General features: G+C 42.8%; 2 protein-coding genes across 4 annotated transcripts in view; both read right to left on the reverse strand.

Annotated features, from left to right (window-relative positions):
- Nucleotides 1–3,177: 3,177 nt before the first annotated feature.
- On the reverse strand, nucleotides 3,178–9,072 carry FIGNL1 (fidgetin like 1). The gene is made up of 2 exons (XM_063326230.1): nucleotides 9,048–9,072; nucleotides 3,178–6,306 (listed from the first exon to the last, which is right to left on the reverse strand). Exon 2 carries the CDS (start codon nucleotides 6,302–6,304, stop codon nucleotides 4,229–4,231), a length of 2,076 nt encoding a protein of 691 aa, XP_063182300.1. The 5' UTR covers nucleotides 6,305–6,306; nucleotides 9,048–9,072; the 3' UTR covers nucleotides 3,178–4,228.
- A 2,068-nt stretch (nucleotides 9,073–11,140) lies between these two features.
- DDC (dopa decarboxylase) overlaps nucleotides 11,141–22,090 on the reverse strand; it is a 75,671-nt gene continuing 64,721 nt past the window's right edge. For all 3 annotated transcript variants that reach the window (XM_063326231.1, XM_063326232.1, XM_063326233.1), the window contains 2 exons: nucleotides 19,070–19,171; nucleotides 11,141–15,114 (listed from right to left, as the gene is read on the reverse strand). In XM_063326231.1, the coding sequence (XP_063182301.1) occupies nucleotides 14,890–15,114; nucleotides 19,070–19,171 (327 nt within the window). In that variant the 3' untranslated portion in view covers nucleotides 11,141–14,889. The remainder of the gene's footprint in view (nucleotides 15,115–19,069; nucleotides 19,172–22,090) is intronic.

The raw sequence follows: 22,090 nt of genomic DNA on the forward strand, positions 1-22,090 counted from the left end.
GCTCATATCATCCCTGGTATGGGTATGAATATTCAATAGTAAAAATGGTTTAAGTCCAAAAAGAGGCCAAAGATTTTTAAGTACTGAATGTTTCAAAGAGCAAACTAGGCAAAACGTGCACTAGGAATCACAAAAATTAATTCACCCTACACAAAGTGAGAATTTGATGGTTTCTTCGAGTCCTTTCCAGACCCATAACTTTGTGATAATGCAATTTTGGCTTCATGTGTATGAGCCAAGATTATATGAAGTTTCTGATCTAATGGGATAAAAACAAGTGCTAGAGATCTATTAGTACTGCGACTGCTTATAGCTACGTGACTGCTTTTCTGCAGATAAGGTAAAGAATGGTAATAAAGCGTTAAAAAGTAAGGCTAAGAAATCTAGCCTTTGGGAATTTTATGTCAGTATCTCCACTAAGCACTACAGTTATGTGATTTGCTCTGCTGAAGGCATCTATGTTGAGCGTAGAAGTTAAGGTTTCGGTATGGGGGGTGCTGCAGGGGTGGCCTCTGTAGGAAGAGGCCAGGAGCTGCCCCACGCTGGACACAGCTGGTTTCAACGGACCCACGGTGGAGCAGTTATCCAGGGTTTTTTTCCAGTGACATGTTGGCTTGGGAGTAGTTCCATAATTTCTATTAGAAAAACTGATACTGCCTTATTTCAATAGGATAATCTTACCGATGCTGTTAGAGGCTGGTCTGATTTTCATCCACTTGCCGTTAGCAGATGATGACCATTGCCGCTTCATCAGCTTTTTACCTACTTGTGTTGGCAGCAGTTTTCTATAAATGAAAACGCATCTGGGGATTTCATACTGCTCGGAGACAATTTAGCTAGCTCAAATACAAGATGCACTGAGAAAATGAAAAGAGTTTGAATTGCCTTGATTATTAGTAAGATCTCACCTTTCCAGGACTGCAATTATTTACCTTTATTTAAGAGAAACTAAGAGATTGGGCACCAAATGTTACTGAACCACAAAACCAGAGAAGAGTCTTCCATTTCTTCTAACGAAGTTCAGCCAGCCGAAAAGAATAAATAATGAAGTACATAGGGTTCTGCATATACTAAACAGATCCATTAAAGTGGATTTATCTGCACCATTTCCCTTAAATTGCAATCATGCCCTACTTCTGTGCAATTTTCTACATTTTGTGGAATTATGTTACCGGCGATCTAATCTCTTGTTTGGTGGCACTGTTATAGCAGGTTATGAAATGCATATTGGGCTAATATTGGAAGTCCTGCTGACTTGTGAGTCCTGCAGCAAAGCCTGAATATTGCTAGATGGCTGAAGAGATAGTCACGTTACCTGCATCATTACTAAAAAAGAATTAACTTTACCTAATGTTCCCTTTCACTATCTCTATGTTTTCTAAAACAAAAGAATGCTCACGTAATTCAAGAGAGTGCTAAGTAATGAATAACCTAAGTAGGAGAAAGAATATTCCTGCCTGGTGCTGTGGTTCTACCTTTTATCTCCTTCAGAAGTTCCACTTTACAGAAGATATAGTGGCACAGCATTTCCCTCCCAGTCCTTGTCATCTTAGGAGGCGCTTTATTCTCTATCACCATGTGCATTCTCACTGGTCCTGTCAGTAGAGCCATTTCCATTAAAATACGAATATACAGATGAGCACAGGATACTCACATAGCATACCAGAGTAACTCCCAGCATAAAAAAGGCAATCATTTAATCATACATAAGGGTTTTATTACCCTTGAGCAACCTTTAGGTTTTACTAAACAATTAACATTCTCTGGGGTTTTCATTCGCTTGCCCGAGAAAAGATTTTAAAGAACATTCATTGCCTTTGGGCTGGAGAGAGCAACAAACTTACCTAGTACATGTTTATAGCTCTCCAACACTAAACTTGTCAGAGTAGATTTAATCTCGTAATCTTTACCCAAGTGGCACCAAAGTCAATCAGTTTGGATCACGTCACACATTCATTCTTACAAAATAATCTAATTATTCTACTTGCACTATTTCAAAAATTAAGGTAAGTCTGCAGACCTGAATTTTTAAATCTCTGAAAAACAATTTCTAATCCATACCATACTTTACTAAAAACATAAGCTAAGAATAGAGCTGATTTTTTTTAATGTTTAAATCAGGATGAGCTCTAAGAAATGCAAAGTCTTCCAAATTATTCTGAGCTCAAGTACAGTCTCATAGCCCCTGTAGTTCCCAAATGGCTTTAAAAAAATGCTAGCTGAACAGCATTTATCCATTTTTAGAAAAATCTAAGTACGGCTAGCTTTCAAGCTCTGCATTTTCCCCAATAGGAGAAAAAGTGCTTTAGTGAAACTGAAAATAAAGCATGGACACCACTGCTGCCAGCTCTGACACACTAACAAAAGAATCCAAAAGAAAGCTTTTAATTTATTTTCCGTTCAGGAGTAGCTCTGTCCAGTGAGTGGGTGAGGACAGGTTATGTGAACAAAAGGTTGTGCATTTTTTTCAGACCCTAGGTAGGACTTGGGACATGGGATTTCTCCTTCCCGGCCACTAGAGTCCAATCGGGTACACTCTCACCCTGAGGCTTTGTTGTGGTTTAACCCCATCCAGCAACTAGGACCACGCAGCTGGTGGCTCACTCCCCCTGTGGGATGGGAGAGAGAACTGGAAGAGTGAACATGAGAAAAAAATCATGGGTTTAGATAAAGACAGTTTAATAGGTAAAGCAAAAACCACACATGCAGGCAAAGCAAAACAAGAAATTCATTCACTGTTTCCATTGGCAGGCAGGTGTTGAGCCATCTCCAGGAAAGCAGGACTCCATCACGTGTAATGGTTACTTGGGAAGACAAACACCATAATCTTGAACATCCCCCCTTCTTCCTTATTCCCTCAGCTTTAATTGCTGAGCATGACGTCATATGGTATGGAATATCCCTTTGGTCAGTTGCGGTCAGCTGTCCTGGCTGTGTCCCCTCCCAACTTCTTGTGCACTCCCAGTCTACTCGCTGCTGGGGTGGTGTGAGAAGCAGAAAAGGCCTTGACTGTTTAGCAACAACCAAAAACACCAGTGGCTTCTCCCATCTTAATTTGATGGATGCAGCTGCCGCTGGTTTTGCTTGTGGGTCCAGCCAGGAGCGAGGCTGAGCCCCTAATCCAACACAGTGGACACACACACACACCCCCCCACACACCCCCATCGTGTCCCTCATCTCCAGCCGAACAGGACTGAAGCGCACCAGCAAGACATGCAGGCCACCGCACTCTCCAGCTTCACAAGGACACCACACTCACAGAGCCTTCAAACATTGCCACAGGATTTCAGTTCATCTAAAATCCACGCCCAGACCCTGAGCCCCCTTACCCTGCCACTGGCTTATATCTGGGCTCTTTCCAGGTGCTGGTTTCCTCCTGCTTGCCAGCCAGTCCAGCTTGAAGTTCGCTAGTGAGCTTTGTTAGTGCCATTTGCACTCACACCTACAGGGATCCCTACAGCACCTGCCCCTAAACACACTGGCCCATGGCTGGCCCTCAGATCCTACAGCCCCTGTGACCCATGGCCTCTTCTACAGTTGCAGGTGCTCAGACCTCCCATTAACACACAGACGCAGCGCAGAAAACAAGGTCAAGCAGAAAATCATCAGAAAAAGGATTTAATAAGAAGCCGGGATAAACTGCAGTGATGTGGCGCAGAGCCACCAGACAAGAGCACTGCTTACATGGGACTGTCCCTTTATCCACCCTTCTAATCTTCCCACATCCACCTTGACTCTTTCCTTCCTCTGCTCCTGCCTCCTCCCAAACAACGCTCCCCTAACTTTTCCCCATCAGTCCCGGTTTTGCTACATCCCTACCCAAAACTGTTATTTCTGATAACATTACCTGGGTCCCCTCAGCCTGGAGTCACTGATACAGCAGAGTGGGCCTTGCAAGATTCCACCCGCTACTCCCTTTAATTATATGTGAGGTTTGACCCTTAAATATCAGTGAAATTCGCCAACCTTTCGCAGCAGCCATCTGTAATTTTTGCCAGCTTCTCACTCTGCCGCTTGTGTTCAGCAATTTCTCATATTGTGACCAGCAATTTCTCATGGTCTTTTCAGTGGGCTAAACCTCAGGCCAGGGCCTAGACATCTGCCTGCATAACATAAGAAGATTTAATTAAAAGACAGAAACAAAAAGAAGTGCAGACACCCTAAATTATCATGGGTTTAATACATGACAGTGTTAAAGAAATGTTTCAGTGAAATGCTTAGGATGCAATTATCTACCGCAGCCAAATGTCTGGTTCCAGGTTTCATAGAGCTCTAGATCCTTCGAGGAGACGCTGGGCCGCACGGTTCTGAAGGCACTCTCGAAGTCCAGAAAAGCAATAGGCCGTACTTGGTCTGGCATGATGGTTGCAATGTCCATGGACTGCAGACTGCGGATAGGGCCCAGAGAAGCTTCTCGACAGAGCTGTGTCATGTCTGCCCCAGAAAATCCATCTGATTTCTTAACTATGAGTTCGATTTCCTCTTCATTTAGAGAGCAGTGCTCCTTTGACATCAGACGGGTAACAATCTGCTTCCTAGCTGAGGCTTCTGGAAGAGGAATGTACAATCTCTTCACTAGTCTCCTTCGGGCAGCTTCATCAATTTCTTGGGGTCGATTTGTTGCTCCAACCACTAGAATACGATCTTCAGAGGAAGTTGTTGCCCCATCTAACTGGACCAGAAATTCAGTTTTTATTCTTCTCGATGACTCATGCTCCCCATCTCCACGCTGAGACAACAGAGAATCAATTTCGTCGATGAAAATCACTGCTGGCTGTTGACACCGTGCCACAGCGAACAGCGCACGGACCATCTTTTCTCCCTCGCCTACCCACTTCGAAGTCAGAGAAGAGGCACTGATGCTGAAAAAAGTCGCTCCGGACTGACACGCGATGCATTTGCCTATAAGAGTCTTGCCAGTGCCAGGGGGGCCAAAGAGAAGAATTCCCTTAGGAGGACCACGTAACCCAGTGAAGATGTCTGGCCTCAGCATAGGCCAGACTACTATTTCTTTTATGGTAGCTTTAGCAAACTCAACTCCGGCAATGTCATCCCAGTTGACAGGAGGCCCATGGTCCATGATCTCGTGCATAATGAGTTCAACCATTTTTGGTTCTATGTTTTTCAGTCGTTCATCTACAGGCAGCGATGGATCTGTTGCTCCTCTTGCATGAGGTTTACACTGTGCTCCTCCATTTTCATTTCTGTCTTGTTTTGGTACTGGAGGAACAAACTTGCCAAACGGACCCCGAGATCTGCCTGCACCCAGTGATTTTTTTACACCTCCATATGACGAGACTGGTGCACGCTGGGGTAGGTTTTGAGATTTCTTTTGCTGATCCACCCACAGCTGTTCTTTTGCAGTTCTAAAACCAGGAACAGTGCTCTCTTCGTTTCTGTTTCTATTCCCTGAAAAAGTACTGGTTTCTGTGCTAACAGAAGCCTGGCATGGAGCAAAGTTAGGAATCACCATGCTGCCTTCCTCAGACAGACCATAAAACGCTTTTCTTTTTCCAGAACTTGCGGACCATGCAGGTACAGCTGACTGATTGGAAAGAGACAAATTCTGCCCATCACGACAATGTCCTGACATTTTCTGAGAACTACCACTTGTTGCTTCTGTATTTCCGAAGAGTGGAGTTGCCTGGAAACCTGTAGGAACCTGTGCGTTTAAGTAGGCTGAAGAGGCAGGAAGCATATCTGAAGTTTTGGTCACAGGAGGCACACTGCTTTGAAGAGACTTTGAAGATGAGGGATGCTCGAGGAGATCTGGTCCCCGACTTTCACATTTTGCTGAGCCAGCACAGAGCTCAGTCTCTCTGGCACTGCTGAAGATACTGAGTTTAGGAAGACCTGGAGCAGCAGAGGCACTGACCCCTTTATCAGCCAGTATGCAGGCATCTGTTGGTGCCATCTGAGAGCTTTGGAAATTTTTGCCAGCCCGCATCCTCTCTTGCACACACTTTAATTCAAATACATTATCTGTTGTCAAGGCAGATTGCCACTTGTCACTGTCATTTTGCTGACACTTTGCCAAAGTCAAAATGTTTTCAGCATAGTTATTCAAGCCAGTCTCTATGTTGTCAGAGTCAATAATTGCAGAGTATTTCTCTGCGTATTTTTTAAACAGGCTGGCAGCACAGACCTGAGAGATCTCGGAGTTTGCCCATGCATACTGAATGCGCTGGATTTTGGCACGGTATTCATCTGCCTTCTGTCCGGGTGTGCAGGTGCCAGAGGTAATAGCAAAGTAACTTTTCTGCCAGTCGCTCAGGTGCACGGTACTGTGGGTGGGGGTCTCCATCACTGAAACACACATAAAATACCTGCTGTTATAAAATGCATTTCACAGCTATTTGCTTTGGCTGCTTTCCCCCATTCCTAAATACATATACAAGAAAACATACCTTATTTTAATTGAGAGAAACAGCACAGTAGATCTTGTAAGCTACTTAGCTAGTCTGGACACTTTACCACTTTCAAAAAGCAACCAGTTTTGTGGTGTAAAGCCATTTAGACCAAGGTTCTCTTTTCTTCCTTGTTCAAAGAAAGAAAAGAAGAAAAAAAAAAAAAAAAAGAGTTTGCTTCTAACCAGAGGTCTCCTGGGGAGGTAAGTAGACTGCAAAGAATGGTAACAGATGGCCAAACAAAAATTGGCCTTGTTAAATGAAATCACCAGTGCTTTCACTCTTATTTGACAGAATACAGCACAGTGCAGAAGAGGACAGATTATACATCACTGTCAGAATGATGAAATTTATTACAGTGATGGTAATAAAAATGAAACAATGAAGACAATAAATAAAACTATATGCAAAATCTCTGAGGGGAGGTAAAAGTGGAATGAATAAACTTGAATGTAGTAAACTTTCAGATTAAGAAAATATTTACAGATTCATAGCAAATGTTCAAAACTATTTATTCCATTTAGAACATACTAAAATGTACCAATTTTACATTTTAGAGAAACAAAGCTCTTGTGTGTTTAAAATAATGTGTGTTTTTCAGTTTTAGAAAGCAGAATTTAAATTCCTTCATCGATTTTTTACTTAAATAGGAAAGATGACATTTGGCTACGAAGGAGCATTTTGCTAGACTTGAAAAGATATGCTCATGTTGACGATGTATTTTCAAAAAAGTCTTTCTCTGCAGTGTATCATGTACAGAGATATTTCTGGTAATGTCAAGAATTCATGATTTCAGAAGAGACATAGGCGCAAGCAAAATTACAAGAAACCTACCACTGCCTCAACAGGGTTTGCACAAAGCTCTTAATACACAGTAATTCCAATCTTTCCATCTGTCCGTAAGGGACATACGTCTAACGTACGACATGATCAAAATACCTCAATTTCTCATTTCTCTTTTTTTTTAACTTCAAAACATACTAGGAGCTTCCATCCAGAGAACACTTAAAACAAAAACTGTTAAAGTGGAGGTCCATATATTCTGCACCCCTTCCAACACAGTACGAGTAAACTTGCAATATTCTTCTGAATCCGCTACAGACTATGTAAAAGTGCAGATGAAGGTACAGGTGTAAGGTACATACCATACCAGACAGAGCTGAGGGAATCTGGGGTGTGGGGGGGGGTCCACTCTATTTACTTTCAAAAAGCCTTGCATCAGCATAAGACAATAGAGAGAACAGTGATTATGGCAGAAGGGGTTACACACATAATAAACAATAAGGAGATAAACTATTTTGGTTTGGATTTTTTTTTGGACTTCAGCCCAACTTTGCAGAATTGTTTAGAAAAGTCAAAATATCTTTTAACTGCAAATTCAGTGCCTTTACAAGGGAAGCCAATTAAAAAACAAAACAAAAAAAATCCAAAACAACACAAAAATAAGGCTTCCTCTGAAAAATTTCTGTCAACTTTTGCACTGTGAGAAGTGTAACTTGTGCCTACTGAATGAGGTGCGAAATCCCACCACAATCCAGCTGCAGCTGAGCGACAGGTGAACAGGAGATGGAAGGCCATAGCCATTTATTTCTCTTCTCTAAACCACTACTAAACAACATACTGTCACTGTGCACATGACTTTTGTAACTGTTGAATGAAAAACTTCTTATGGAACATAAGAGCTAAGTTCAGAAAAAGTTTAGCAGCAGGCATTAGCACCCATGAAATATTTCCATATATCTGTATAATTCAGAATATAAGATCGGAAGTTCGTTACCACTTCCTAAAGATTCAGTAATCATCCTAACAGCTCTGAGGGGTCATAATAAGTGAATAGCAGTAGCTAGTTTAAAAATTCAGTTTGATTTTTCTTAAGTATCTTCTAATATCACATTTTCTACCGATTCTAATTCTTATTAGTTGTCTTCACAGTCTTACTATCAGTTTCCCCAAGAGACAGCCAAATGCGTATGCGGACAGCCAGTCATTCTTCAACAGCCCAAACTGTTCGCAGATGTTGTGGGCATCACACTTTCATGCAAATGTCTGAAGTCGGAGGTTTATCAGAGCATTGCCAACAACGAATTTCTGGCATGCAAGTGTCCAGCCTCAGCAAACAGAAGGGTAAGTAACTGCCTGGCAAGCCACGTGCTGGACGTCACCGTATTCATACATGAACGTATATACCCATTTAAAACAGGGGGAAAGCCTGCTTGCCCGGAGGCAGGAAAACCAGAAGGGTAGCAGGCCAGCTGCCCCGGCAAGGCTTCATCCTCTCCGCGGCTGCGGGGCGCGCTCAGGCCGATGCCACCCAGCCGGCCAGAAGGCAGGGCCGGAGCCCTCCCCTCAGGAGCCCTCGCTGGCACAGCCTCACGCAGCTCAACCCCCTCCACCCCCTCACCACACCGGGAGCGGGGAAGCCGAGACTGGAGCCCCGAGGGCATCTCAGAGGCCTTCGACCCTCCGCACCAGGGCGAAGGGACCCTCCTCCCCACCCCCCGGGGAGCGCAGAGAGGGCCCTCGCGTCTGAAAGGAGGGGGCGCAACGGTGGCCAACAGCCTCCAACAGCCTCCAACGGCCGGGGCCCAGCGTCCGCCCCCCGCCACGCGAGCGAGCGCGCGCGCGCGCGCACACACCCACCAGCTGCTGCTGCCGCCGCCGCCACCTCTACGGATCCCGCGCCCGCTCTGCCCCAGGCTCCGCCTCTCTCCCTCCCAACCAATCGGATAAGAGGACTCTGGGAGGCTCAGCCAATCAGAGAGCGAAAGGGAGGGCCGAGCGGAAGGTTCGCTGCCCTGACGTCATCGGGCTCGGGGCTCTGGGAGGGAGGGAGAGCCGGCACGCGGGCCTTCCTCCTCCCTATTGGCTGCCCCTGAGGCGCGCGCTCTCCAATAGACGCGGGATCCGTGCCTCGGGAGGCGGGACGGGCCTGCCCTCTCCCGCCGGCCGCGCGCGCGGTTGGCGCTGCCTCCCCAAGGCCCCGGCCCCGGCCCCGGCCCCGCTCCCGGCCCCGGCCCCGCTCCCGGCCCCGGCCCCGGCCCCGCTCCCGCTCCGCCGGTTGTTCTGTTGCCGTTCTCCCATCCGGGCGGGCCTGCGCACGCTCCGGAAGAACCGCTGTGATGAAGGCTGGGTTGCCCGCCGTTCCTTCCTCCCCACTCTCTCCGAAGGCCCTCCTGGGCGGTCTCCCGTCAGCTCGGGCGAGGCCCGGCCGCCGGAGCCCGACTCTCTCCTCAGCGACCGCCCTCCGTGCTGGGCCAGCTCCGCGGGACACAGTCATAGAATGGTTCGCGTTGGAATGCACCTTAAAGATCACCTAGTTCCAGCCCCCCTGCCCTGGGCAGGGACACCTCCCACTAGACCAGGCTGCTCAAAGCCCCATCCAGCCTGGCCTTGAACACTTCCAGGGATGGGGCATCCACAGCTTCCCTGGGCAACCTGTTCCAGTGCCTCACCGCCCTCACAGTAAAGAATTTCTTCCTAATACCTAGTCTAAATCTACCTTCTTTTCAGTTTAAAACCATTAGCCCTCATCCTATCACTGCGTTCCCCGATAAGGAGTCCCTCCCAGCTTTCCTGCAGGCCCCCCACAAGTTCCACAAGAACCTGGTGGTTCCAGCTGTAGTGATGGGCGCCCACACCTTGTGCCCACCCAACACCCGACCTCCACAGCCACTGACTTCATCCCTCCCACTGTGGCACCGGCAGCAAGGGCTAGCACAGCCTCCACGGCAGCGTCAGAAACTGGTGCTGTTCATCGTCCTCAGAAACCACAGCTGCTGAGCAGGCCTTTTTGGGAGAACGGCTCTGCTAAAGGTCTTGGTGGCAGCAGCTGGACTCTCCGGCAGAGGCACGTGGTGGATAACATGGTACCTTACAGGGCAAAAGGTGGTGGCCCAGGTGGATGTACCCTATGAACTGAAGCTGGTGGTGGAGTCCCTGGCTGGATCACACTAGGCTGGATCACACCAACCCACGTTCAAATTAGCACACCAGCCTAGATGCAAATTAGCACACTGCGCTGCAGTTACACCTCTGGTATTAACATAGTCACTTCTGTGTGGGTGAACATTTAATTTCCCGTGAGAAACATTTCTTACAGTTACTGTCAGGTTTTTGTTATACGTCAAACTTGTTATACCATTAGTGCAGACAGCATATTAAACTGTCTGCGCTGCTGTGCAAGCTATCATCTAAGACCAAATTGGGCTAATGTTTCCAGTTTGTAACGCTGCTGCCATCAAATTTCCCCCAAGGCGTACTCACCTGGTTTCCCTTGGGTTGCGCCAGGGCAGGGAGTGGAGGAGCCTGCAGCCGCAAGCTCCCCTCAGGAACACCGGCCACAGCCAGGCTGGGCTAGTGAAACGGGCCACTGCCTGGTCCTGCCTGATGGCGCCGGAGCTGCAAACCAAAGCCAAGGCTGGGCAGCTGGCTCCAGTGGCAGATCCAGCTGCAGGACCCTGCAGAACTTTATGGAAGGGTTGGCATCGCCCCTGGTTATGGCCAGGCCTTTTTCACACTCGTGTTGCTGAGGAGGAAACTTCCCGCAACAGCTCTCATTTGTGAAGTAGTTTGTTTGAAGAACACATTGAGAAAAAATCATGGACGGTGAAAATCAGGGCACTGACGTGACCTGAGTGGGGAAACTGGACCCCTGAGAGCGCATCTGGCATGAATAGAGTGAGAAAAGCTTGGTTACAAGCAAAGACAGACAACAGTCATAGTTTTGTTTCCGTTTATTAATGCTGCCAATTAAAACCTACATGTCTGCTTGCTAGGCTTTGGGTATAGATTTCAAAGGAACTCAACAGCTCACAAATTACAAGAAAAAAGCACTAAACATCTAATTATATTTCCATTTAGGTCATACAGACTCCATATATGCTATGTAGATATTATCCACCGATGGATATTTAATCTGCCCTCCAGTCTTCAGGGTTCTCAGTTTTGTTTCTCATTTGCTCCATCTTTGAGCAATTCAAGTTTATGCATGTCTCAAGGTTTAGACTGCCGTTGTAAGGCAACGGCAATGTGAGTACTACTCACCAAATATGGTATCCTTACAGGAGATGACAACAACAAAACAACAACTGTGAGCAGAATCTTATAAATCAAGGCAAGAGAAAATCAGAAATTTAATAATTATAATGCAGTTCAGAGTATAATATATTAGCAATACTTTCATAAATACATCTCTTTTCAATATTTCACCATGAGTAATAAAATATATTTATAATCTGGCATTATTATTAAGAATGTAAGCATTGTACTAGCACTCTGCTAGTTTTTAAAAAGAAACATGTATGGTTACTGAGAAGTTACTTTTTTCCCTCCTCTAGTAGCTGCACTGTCTCCCACGAGACGTAGCTATTCTACTCAAGTACAGTTCTGAGATTTTGTAATTATTTTTAACATCAAACAGTATTAATAGGCACAGACTGTATTAGCTTTTGCACACAAGGCACAATAAATCCAGGTTCACATATTAACTATTCATAAATACAGTATTTCTCACTTAGAGATAGGTTGCAAAGCTACAGAACAGAAACAGCAGTTATGTTCTTCTTTCAAAATGTTCTTTTCAACACTTTTGTTCTTGAGTTGATTACATAGTCCAGCTTTCATTTTCAGATGACCTAACATTAATAGTCTACAAAGGAATTATCACGTGAGGAAAAGAGGGTACGAGAGATTGAATACTAAGAAGGCCTTCATATCATCCCAGAATTGGGATGATATGTGAACTTCAGATTTCTTTACATTTACTGCTTTTATAATTTTTAATATTAATCTTTATTCTAAATTAGTTGCCAAAAGGAGTTTTGGTATGTGGACAGCAGCCGCTTCTAAAACTGACAGCCACATGCTGAAAAATGTTTAATTGAATGTCAGTTTCAGCAGCATTTTCCCACAAATGTCTAGAGGGACCTATGTCTGATTCTGGGCTGCTGGGAACATTTCACCTCTCCTGGGCTTGGATGTGCATCCTGCCCGCGTCCCCGTTCTGCAGCAGTTCGAGGCTCACACAGGCATGCATCATCCACCTCTGCTCTGGTTTCCATGGAGAGGATTTCCACCAAAATCCTCTTATGTTCAGCCTAGTGCTGCCTTACCTTATGTATTTCTTTTCCAAAATTTATTATTTAGATTTTAATTTCAATTATAATCACATAACCCCAAAGCAAGTCCATCTCATTTCAGTGGAATTATCCTGGATTTACTCTATGATAGCTTTGATCAGAATCTGATCTCTTTCTTTTTTCCTGGGCAGACCTGGTTATATATTTCGCATATAAAATACGGGCCTGTCTCATAGAGAAGGTGTAATTCTTCTCTGGCTCCTAGATTCTAGTGTTTTCATAATGTAAAAGCTGTAAAATTGTGTCAGTGTGGCGCATATGTGCTACGGACGAACACTGTTTCCCAAGCCATGAAACATGAATAATGTTGGTTGGAAAAAAACTAATAACAGAGAAAGGCAAAAACTGCCAGCATTTTCTGCTCTCTTCAGTCTACCAATCTATTGCATTGGGCTACTGCAGCAAAGCTTAATTTCGTAGTGGTTCTGCTAAAGAGAATGATGCTATCAAAGTTTCTGATACTGTAGCTGAGGGTAGTGTTTTGTGGAATGGCCCAGTCACCTGCTCAAATATCACTTGGTTTTGCCAGATGAATTTGTCATCCCTTGCTTCATCTGTTACCTGTGAAATCAATTCCTTAAAGAAACAGTAACCCGCTTTTCCGTCTGGGTGGACAGCATAGCCTCTGGCTAGCCTTACAGAAGGGCGGTTTGCCATCCCTCCTCTTGTCGCCTAGCTTGACCTGCTGGAAAGGCAGGGCTTGGTCAGCTTTTCCTAAGTGTCAGGATTCATGTACGTCTCTTATGTACCACTTGCACCACACATTAATGCTGATCCTTCCCGAGTTTGCACTGCAGAAGTGAGGTGATTAGGAATCACCAGCAAAATCCACCTGCTCCATAGTCAGCTTCTTTAATCCCTTCTGGAAAGACAGTGGGTAGGAGCAGACTGTGTGCCAAAGTAACTGTCCCGGTGCATGTTTCGTGGCCTCCTTGCAACTTCCCAAATGTAGGAACTACACTTGCAAGGGACAGAGCAAGAAAGCTAAATAACTGTGCGAGTTGTTCCAGGTGCTTTAGAAGTTGATATGAGCAGTAAAAGGAAAAGATTAAAACAAATGTGAACATAGAAATGAATCCTATAGATTATTTGTCTTGGAGTAGCTATTTTGTTCTTATTTAAATAACTGTCTGGAATATGTTTTCAGAATGGCAGAAGTACTTATTAAAAGTCAGAGATTGTTTCTGATTTTCGTTTCACCTCTTTACTGCACCTGCCTCCAACAGGAAGACATATCAATGGTTTGACTTTCTCTGGAGGTTAGTTTTTTCCCAATATTTTCATATTTCATGCATCACTGTTAATGGAAGAAAACCACTGATGGGGGCACCATGGCATATTTTGTGGGTTAGTTCTCTTAATTTCTATTTTTATTGTAATTTGTTAATTTGTTTGTTAGCTAAATTGAGAAGCGAAGAGTAACATTTTTGCTATCACAGTTCTTAGCAGATTTTGTCAAAGATTTATCACACAATGAAGTAAGCAGAATGGTAGCCATAAAAAGAAATCACAACTCTATATCACAGAGCAGAGTTTACAGATTATTTTCAAGTAATCACTGCTTATAATAACTTGCTTAAAAATATAGAATACCAGGTAGCACCTCATTGTGAATGATCAAAGTGAAAATCAACAGACAGCATAAACTATTTGCTGAGATTTGTCAAAATGGCTGTTTCAAAAGCAAACCCTTTAGGAGAAAGTAGAAAACCTGCCATAAGGAAGGTTAGGGTTCAGTTAGGGCTCCCTCCCTCCCTGATATGGCTATGTTATGAAGGAAGTCTGGAAGTCCTAACTTCATTTACAAAATTACTGCAGCAAGCGTGTCATGACATGACAATGCCCCACATCACAACATTTGTGTGTGCATGTTGAGATAGGGCCTGAGCAGTGTTGTAACCAGGTTACTGAACTTCCCCCAACATGGATTCTTTCTGAAGTCATAGTAATGTTAAATTAATTGTTTATAACACCTCGCAGTTTCACCTGTGAAGAAAGGAGTGGGTGTGCTCGAGGTTAATGGGGACAATGGAGGGAGCACAAACCCTCCCATTTCCATTGCCTGGTTCAATAAATGCTCTTGATTACAAACTGGTAAGAAATGGCAGCTCGAGCCCCCATGGCAATGAGCATCCTGGAAACAGGCAAGATGAAACTACAGTACAGATAAGGAATGACTAAGGCTACAACACAACTTGCTGGCAAGGATTTTGCTACTACAGCTGGGCTATATAACAACAGGGTTTGTATTTTTTTCCTTCATAATTTGACTTTCCCACCTGCCCCTAAAATAAAACTTGGCAATGCAGAGAAAGCCAGTTGATTACCTCCTCCCCACTGCTACTTCACTGCTGTCGCTGCTGGTGGTGATCTTGCTCCCATGTTTTCAGCAGATCAGTTGCCAGCTGTGAGATGTGCTGCCAGGCAAACTTGACGTGGGTGGATTCCACTGTGCGGGAACAAATAGCAAAACGTAGCACAAACTTCTCTCGCAGGTGGCATGGGACCAGATGAATCTTCTTGGCCTCCTCTATGCTCTTAAGAAGCGCCTTATTTAGTTCATTTGAGCCCTGAAATAATTGCAATTCAATGGATATGATGATGAATTTCAGAAGTAAGTTTGGGATATGCGAATCCCACCAAGCAGCCAAGCCCAAGCATCACCAGTAACGCACAGCCACTCTCTCATCCCTCAGTGCTTTGCCATCGAAGGATTACAAAAAGATGATGGCGCAAGAGATAATTTTTCAGCCACAAAGAGATTTATGGATTAACTGGGGTTTAGGAGCAGTGTTTACAGTGGGGCATTTGTGATAGCTGACTGGTTTTTTGTGACCTCGGGACGTGAGCTATGTAGCTTCATGTAAAGCATTCATTATTGCATCCATTTCATTGAACTTTTCTTAGATCTAATCAAACGAACGTGGGAGGAAGGTTTGCAATGACCTGTACTAACATTTGTAAAACAAACCTTCCAGTCTTCACTTAAGCATGTCTGCTGTGAGAGAGTCTTTCGAATATGAAGGTGGTAATTTTACCATTAATTAAGAAATAGTTAAAGTAATGTATCCCTGCCATAAGTAAGTTTCATACTATCAGGAGAAACCCTAAAAAAGTATTTGCCTCAAGTTTTATAGGAAGTGTCCACCACAGAATCCTTGAGAGTGGGGAGTTTTGGGGGGATTTTAGAAATGTGGTAAACTGACCCTCCCACTGGAAGTAAACAGTCTTCTGCATTCCAGAAAACAAAGACATAAACGTTAAATGTCTTGCAGAAGGTCACAGGAACTCTACATGCATGCAGTACTGAATTCTATCTCCTTCTAGTGTACTTCGTTCTCCTTGTGCTCAAATAGTGAATGTGAGGATTTCCCTTTGAGCAGCTGTACGCTCTTAATATCAAATCTCAAAATAGGACTGCACGGAGGAGTACGGGTTCTTTTGCAGGTTCAGCTAATGTTGAATCAATAGTTTTCCTAGTTAATCTCCGTCAGCACTTGAGAATAAAACAAAAGATTTCATCAGATTTTCAAAACCAGTAGTAAATCGCTTCAAATGAAAACAATGAAAGAAGGGATCCAAAAAATCTTGGGATTTTTGTCCGATTTAGCAACACAGGATGACGTGCCAGCTGCACATCTTTGACAGTCTTTATTACCCAAATTAAAGGAACCCATCTAACTTTTGTATCAGCAGACCAAGAGATGGCTTCAGCTTTGCTGGGCAATTAGCCGTAATAGCTTAGGATATACCTTGTTGATCTTGAGTGCTATAATTTTATTCTTTGGGGAAGTATCTTAGCTATTGTACAGCCTTTACTCTTTCTATTACACTGCTGGTAACACATAATTGCAAGAGCTGGTAGGAGCAGCTATGCTTTTACTGTAATGTTCCCTTACTGAGGACTGACTGCGGTGAAAGAGTCACAAACGGACCAATCCATCTGCTCAGTTAGCAGTTTTCTAACTGTAGCGGCATAAGTCTTCTTAAAAATATCCATATCAGAAAACATGTTCTCTCAAATCTGTGCACTTGTGACTTGCTTGCTTAGCCTTTTCCATATAAAAACAAAGCGGGAGAGACACAGTTTCCCATCGGCATGGAGGATAAATGTATTATTCTCATGTTTTTGGATCATATTAGACTTAGAACTGAACCCAAGTCAAAACCTTGTTCTGACTTAGCACAAGTTGTTAGGGAATTTGGATGAGAGTCTGCAATTCATGGCTTAGCCTTAATCTTCTAGAATCTATTTATGCAACTTGAATGCTCCTAACTAAGAGAAGGACCAGCTTTGGTGTTTTGCAAGTCCCCACCCATTATAGGTCAGTCACTGGTGGCAATGATATACTGCTTTCTTATCAAAGGTAATCCATCATTAAAATTATGATCCTTGCCTTTAATATGAAGTGCACAGCACGAACTTTTAAGCAGTACAAGCAGTTATACGATGTTACATTAATACCCTTGGCAGGGGTGACGCGAGGCAGGAGAAAGATTTATATATCTTTCTTCTGTTCTACTCCCATGGCTGCACCTAGGGGCTGCTGTCACAGTCGGGTGTCACGTCAAATTGAAGTTAGTAGTGACTAATTCTCTCCCAGAGCTTTGAGAAGCCAGTAGCCAGCTCTGATTGAGCCTGTCAGCTTCAATAAGACAGTATTCTCACCCCCCTGGAGAAATTACTAGCTTGACTTGTGTTCATCTGCAGACATGACAAGGAGGCCAGAAGTTAACCCTTTGGCATGATACATTTGATGAAATATTTATAATATGAAAGTCATAGATTATTAGTCTGTCTGCTCAACAGTGTGAAAGGCAAAAAATTAAAAGTTACAGCTAAGCAAAAAAATAAAAAAGGATTTCTCAAGAACAAAGGAAGGAAAAATATTTCATACGTTTACAGCTGTGCAGCATTACAGTTCAAATCTCCTGTCCCTCAGTCCTACTGTAACTACATAAAGTTACAAGTATTCTACTTCTATGATGCACTTTAATACGAATTAGAAGAATCACAGGAAGATTTTTGAAAGAGTGATTTAAAAAGCAAATAAAGCTGCAAAAAAAAAAGTATAGAGCGCTCTTCATCTAACAGTGTGTTAAATTTTGTTTTCTTTTTTGGACATGGAAGGCAAGCGATGAAAACACTGCTGTTTCAACATTGGTTTTCACCAGAATCACGCCTTTATTCTACAACTTGTCTAAAAGTTTCTTAGCTAGGTGTCCAATATTTACGTCCTATTGTAAAATTGTCTTTCCATGTAGATCTGATTTCTTCCTCTGGAGCATTGGTCTGATCAGAAGTGACAATTCCTGTGTTGCTATGCTCTATTTCACCAAGACTTTAAAGTAAATGTAGAGCACTGACAAACAGCTGTCTCTGGATCTGCAAAACTAGTGTTTGCTTGTTCCATGTGAGAGAGCAGACTACAACCAACATTGTGTTATTGAGCACTAAAAGCCACAGTACCTATTCCTCAAATTCTTTAAAAAGTTCTTGTTAGGAAAGAAATTACATTCGTGTTTCTACTTACTGGAAAAACTCCACATTCCGTAATCTATCTGATCCCCTAGAAACAGACCATTTTTTTCTTTTATTTTAAACAACATGTGAACTAGAAAACACCAGTGCTGTTATTACTGTTGCTTGGTGCTCAGATTCAGTGCCACAATCCAGTGCTTTACAGAGGCTTTAGCTGCAAACTCCTCTATTAAATGAGTTCTTTACCTAAAACAAGAGATTGATCCCCTTGCAATGTCTGGTGAGGTGAGTGAACCCCCCCAACTACTGCAGCTCTTGCGCCCCGAGTGCAGAGTGAGTGTTCTAGTTACTGGCAGGCAAGGTCTCTACATCAGTGTACCTGGCACTTATAAGGATTTTGGGGAATGAAAGGCCAAGAGGGGCAAAAGGGTCATGTGCAGCAAAAGGAGACGGGGGCCAAGGGCAGGTGGGAAGCTGGCCTCCTATGCAACCTCTTCTTACTCATATCTTCCTCCAGTTTTCCCAGTCTGACTGTAGGATTTTAAAAATGAAAATGTATTCTTTAAAGAAAACAACAAAAAGAAGTTTACTATTCTAATCTTCATCCATGATAGTCATTATATATATAAGTATATATATAATTGTATATTAAATATATGCACATATAAAATTGACAAGAAACATCTAAAACACACACACGTGCATCATATACAAATGTATATGAAAATCTATTAAAACAATCATCTTCATCAAAGCCCATCAAACTTAGAATATAACAGTAATTGTGGATGACCAGGTAGACTAAGGCCATTTGTTTGTCCTGACTATATATTTCCATACCCTAATATGCTGGAACTTCTCTTAGGCATTTGATTAAGTTTTAACGAAATTGTCTTAAGCTTCTTTCTTTAATCTGCTTTATTCTACGCGAACTCCCACTACTTTCCTTAAAAAATAATTAAGTATATTAACTACAAAGACTATATTCTGTTGCAGGTTTTTATACTGCTATAAAACATGACAGAGGGTCTTAGCTGCCTTACCTTCAGCCGAAAACAGACTAGTCCCAAGACAACCTCAGCACAGATCTCAAATCTTTCATCCTGAAGGACGAAATGTTCAAACTGATGCGACAGCCTGATGTGCTGGGAAGAGAAAGATCTACGTTGTATAAATTTGATTCGTCAAGAGAAAGGATGTGCTAAATTGTTTCCATCCCTAATCTTTTTTCTCAGTTCCCTTTTCTGATATGTGATACTATTCACATATCACCATCTGTTTATGTTAACTTAAATCCCATTTATGACTTTCAGAGACCATATTGAGCTGTTACTATATTAGTAGCTCAGTCTATCTTAGGCAGTACTAGCCTGTTTCTTAATGAAAAGTTTCAGCACAGTTTTATAACTGTCATGATACCAGATTAATAGTAAATAATTGCAATAACTCTTCTTTAGGTTTTCTGCCACTCTCAGTTTTGGTTGAGAATGGCTAAAGAGTCCAAAACTTATTGTGGGGAGAGGGAGATGCACAGATACATAGAGAGAAAATGATCACAATTCCCAGGCAGAATAAGCTGGAAAGATACACTTTTTAGAAAAGTTCACTTAATAGGAAAATAACTGTGAAGAAGGGCAGAACTTGCTCACTCTTCTGACCTGGGTGCTCAGGTTCAGCTGAAAAGAAAGTATGATGGCAGTACAATCAAGAAAATGGATAGCAAACCTCAGCCAACCTGTTTAAAAGTTACTGGGGGGGGGGGGGGGGGATAAGTGACATTGGACACCAAACCAGAGCAATTATTTTAAGCATAGGAAACCATTGCTCTTCCAAAATCAATCAGGAAAAATACCAACAACAGGCATACTAACAATCAGCTGGGAAATCTTAACATCAGTCAGTGATGCTTGTGTACTCATATCACATTTTGCTTTCCCCCAGACAGAAAATGAATTCAAAAACACTTGGAAAAAAAGAACCCATATCCTCATCAGGTACCTTATCCATCGCCCCCTCTCCCTGGCTATCGCCAGTTTAGAGCTCACTACCCTAAAAGCAAAAAAAAGACAGCAGCAACCAGCTATTAGAATTACAGTTTTCCTTCATGCAATAGCCAGTCTGCACCAAAAATTATCATCGACATCTAAAATGATGTTTAAAAGTTCCTTAACTTTTATGTATTTATGATTGCAAATAATTTTATAAAAATAAACAACTAAGCCCTTGTCTTTTCCTGCTTCTGCACTTTGCCTTTTTGCAAGTTCACAGACAGACATCAAACAAAAATGAAACATTGCACTTTGGGCCAGGGTTAGATGTGGAATGTTTCATCTCACAGGAACTGCTTCCAAAAGGGCAAGAAGAAGGCAAAACAGAAACTACAGAAAAAAAAAGAAAAAAAAAGAAAGAAAGAAAACACATTTTGCAATCTTAATCATAGCTTTCTGATGTTTGTTTATTTCTTAAAATAGAAAAAAACATTGTTTATATTGAAGCAAAACACTGATTCAAAACCTTCATATTGGGCATACTGGTACCCTACGCAACTGGCCCATTTTACTGTTGTTACCACTTCCCCTCTGCTGTTTGTTACATCCATTTATCATCTCCCTCTAAAATTAGATCGAAAGCCCTTTGAGTCAGGAATGAGACCAATAAAATGCCCAGTCCTTTCCAAGGCATTTGAATGGTCCGCTAATATAAACAGCACGTGTTTACATCTATGAAAACTGACCAGACGTATGTGTATACATACAGATACTTGTATGCATAAGTGCATGGAAAACATACGTGAAATACGCACACGTGTTGTAATCATCTTTTACTGCCTCCTCCTATCCTCCTGTTCTGTAGCCTTAACCAAACTGATGTCTTTTACACAACTCTGCAAAATTTCACACTGCATATACTAGATCTTGGAAATCAAAGCCGTAAAAAAATCATGTTCAATGAGATGAGAATTTCACAACTGTTCCGCTGAATGTAATCACCCGCTGAATTTAATCAAAATTTACCTGGGTAAGAACTGAATAAAACAAAAATGTAAGATTTGGCTTACTGCGGGGAGTTTGTACAAGAAAATTCTGGACCCATGCTGTGCAGGGTATTTACGTCTCTTTACGTCTCTTTCTTTATGTCTATTTATTTATGTCTCACTCTTGGCATTAGGGGGGTTTTCAGGAATTTGAAAGAAGAAAAATCGAGGAAAGATAGATTATATTCAGTAAAAGACAAATCAAAGTTCTGGAAGTATTTTGTATTCATGTCTGGATGCACGTACTTTTTATGCACAGCGTCGTAGCAAGTAGCAATTATTTGTAAAGCCACGGGGGGGCACCGAGCGCTTTAGCTTTTACAGGACGGGAAGGCGAGAAAGCGGAGGTTTCACTGAAGTTTCACCTGTAGAGCTTTGCTTAGCACAATTACCCCAGGCCCTGCACCTTTGAACCATAAGCTATTATCCTGAATTGCTTTTACAAAGATTGTTGCAACCAAACATCATTAAACGCAATAAAGTTAAACATTATGAAGTCTGGAAGTTTGAACTCTGGAAAACCAAAGGGCTTTTAGGTATCGCACTGCCTCTGGGAGTCCGAGAGCTGTACCCACACTCCGGACGTGAGCACGGCAATAACTCACAGGGGGACGCGTGTGGCTTTAGTGCTTCAACTTTTCAAGACAGGCAGGTAAACTGTGAAAATAAAGTCCTGTTTGGAGAACCACAAGCACTGAAACTAAGGATAAGAAAGAAGGAGAGGTAAAAACTGACAGGCTGTTCCCAGTTTTCTGCTGGATGTGTACGTACCAAGCAGGACCTATGGATATTTTAACCCTCCAAATGCTTTTGATTTTGACATTTGTCTCATGCTGTGTCCCTAGCACCATTATCTTAAAGTTCACGTTCAAATCTTATTTAGCCTTTAAAAACTACTTAACGCTGTTACATAATTTAACAAAAACGTGGATGCACACAAACCAACTCACACAGTGTTTCTAGCAATATCATTTGGACAATCCCTTTATCACGCGGGTTCCCAAAGTGAAATCAGATGGACTGTGTTCGT

Source organism: Chroicocephalus ridibundus, chromosome 2 (assembly GCF_963924245.1).
Source record: "Chroicocephalus ridibundus chromosome 2, bChrRid1.1, whole genome shotgun sequence".
In the NCBI taxonomy this organism is placed as follows: Eukaryota; Metazoa; Chordata; class Aves; order Charadriiformes; family Laridae; genus Chroicocephalus; species Chroicocephalus ridibundus.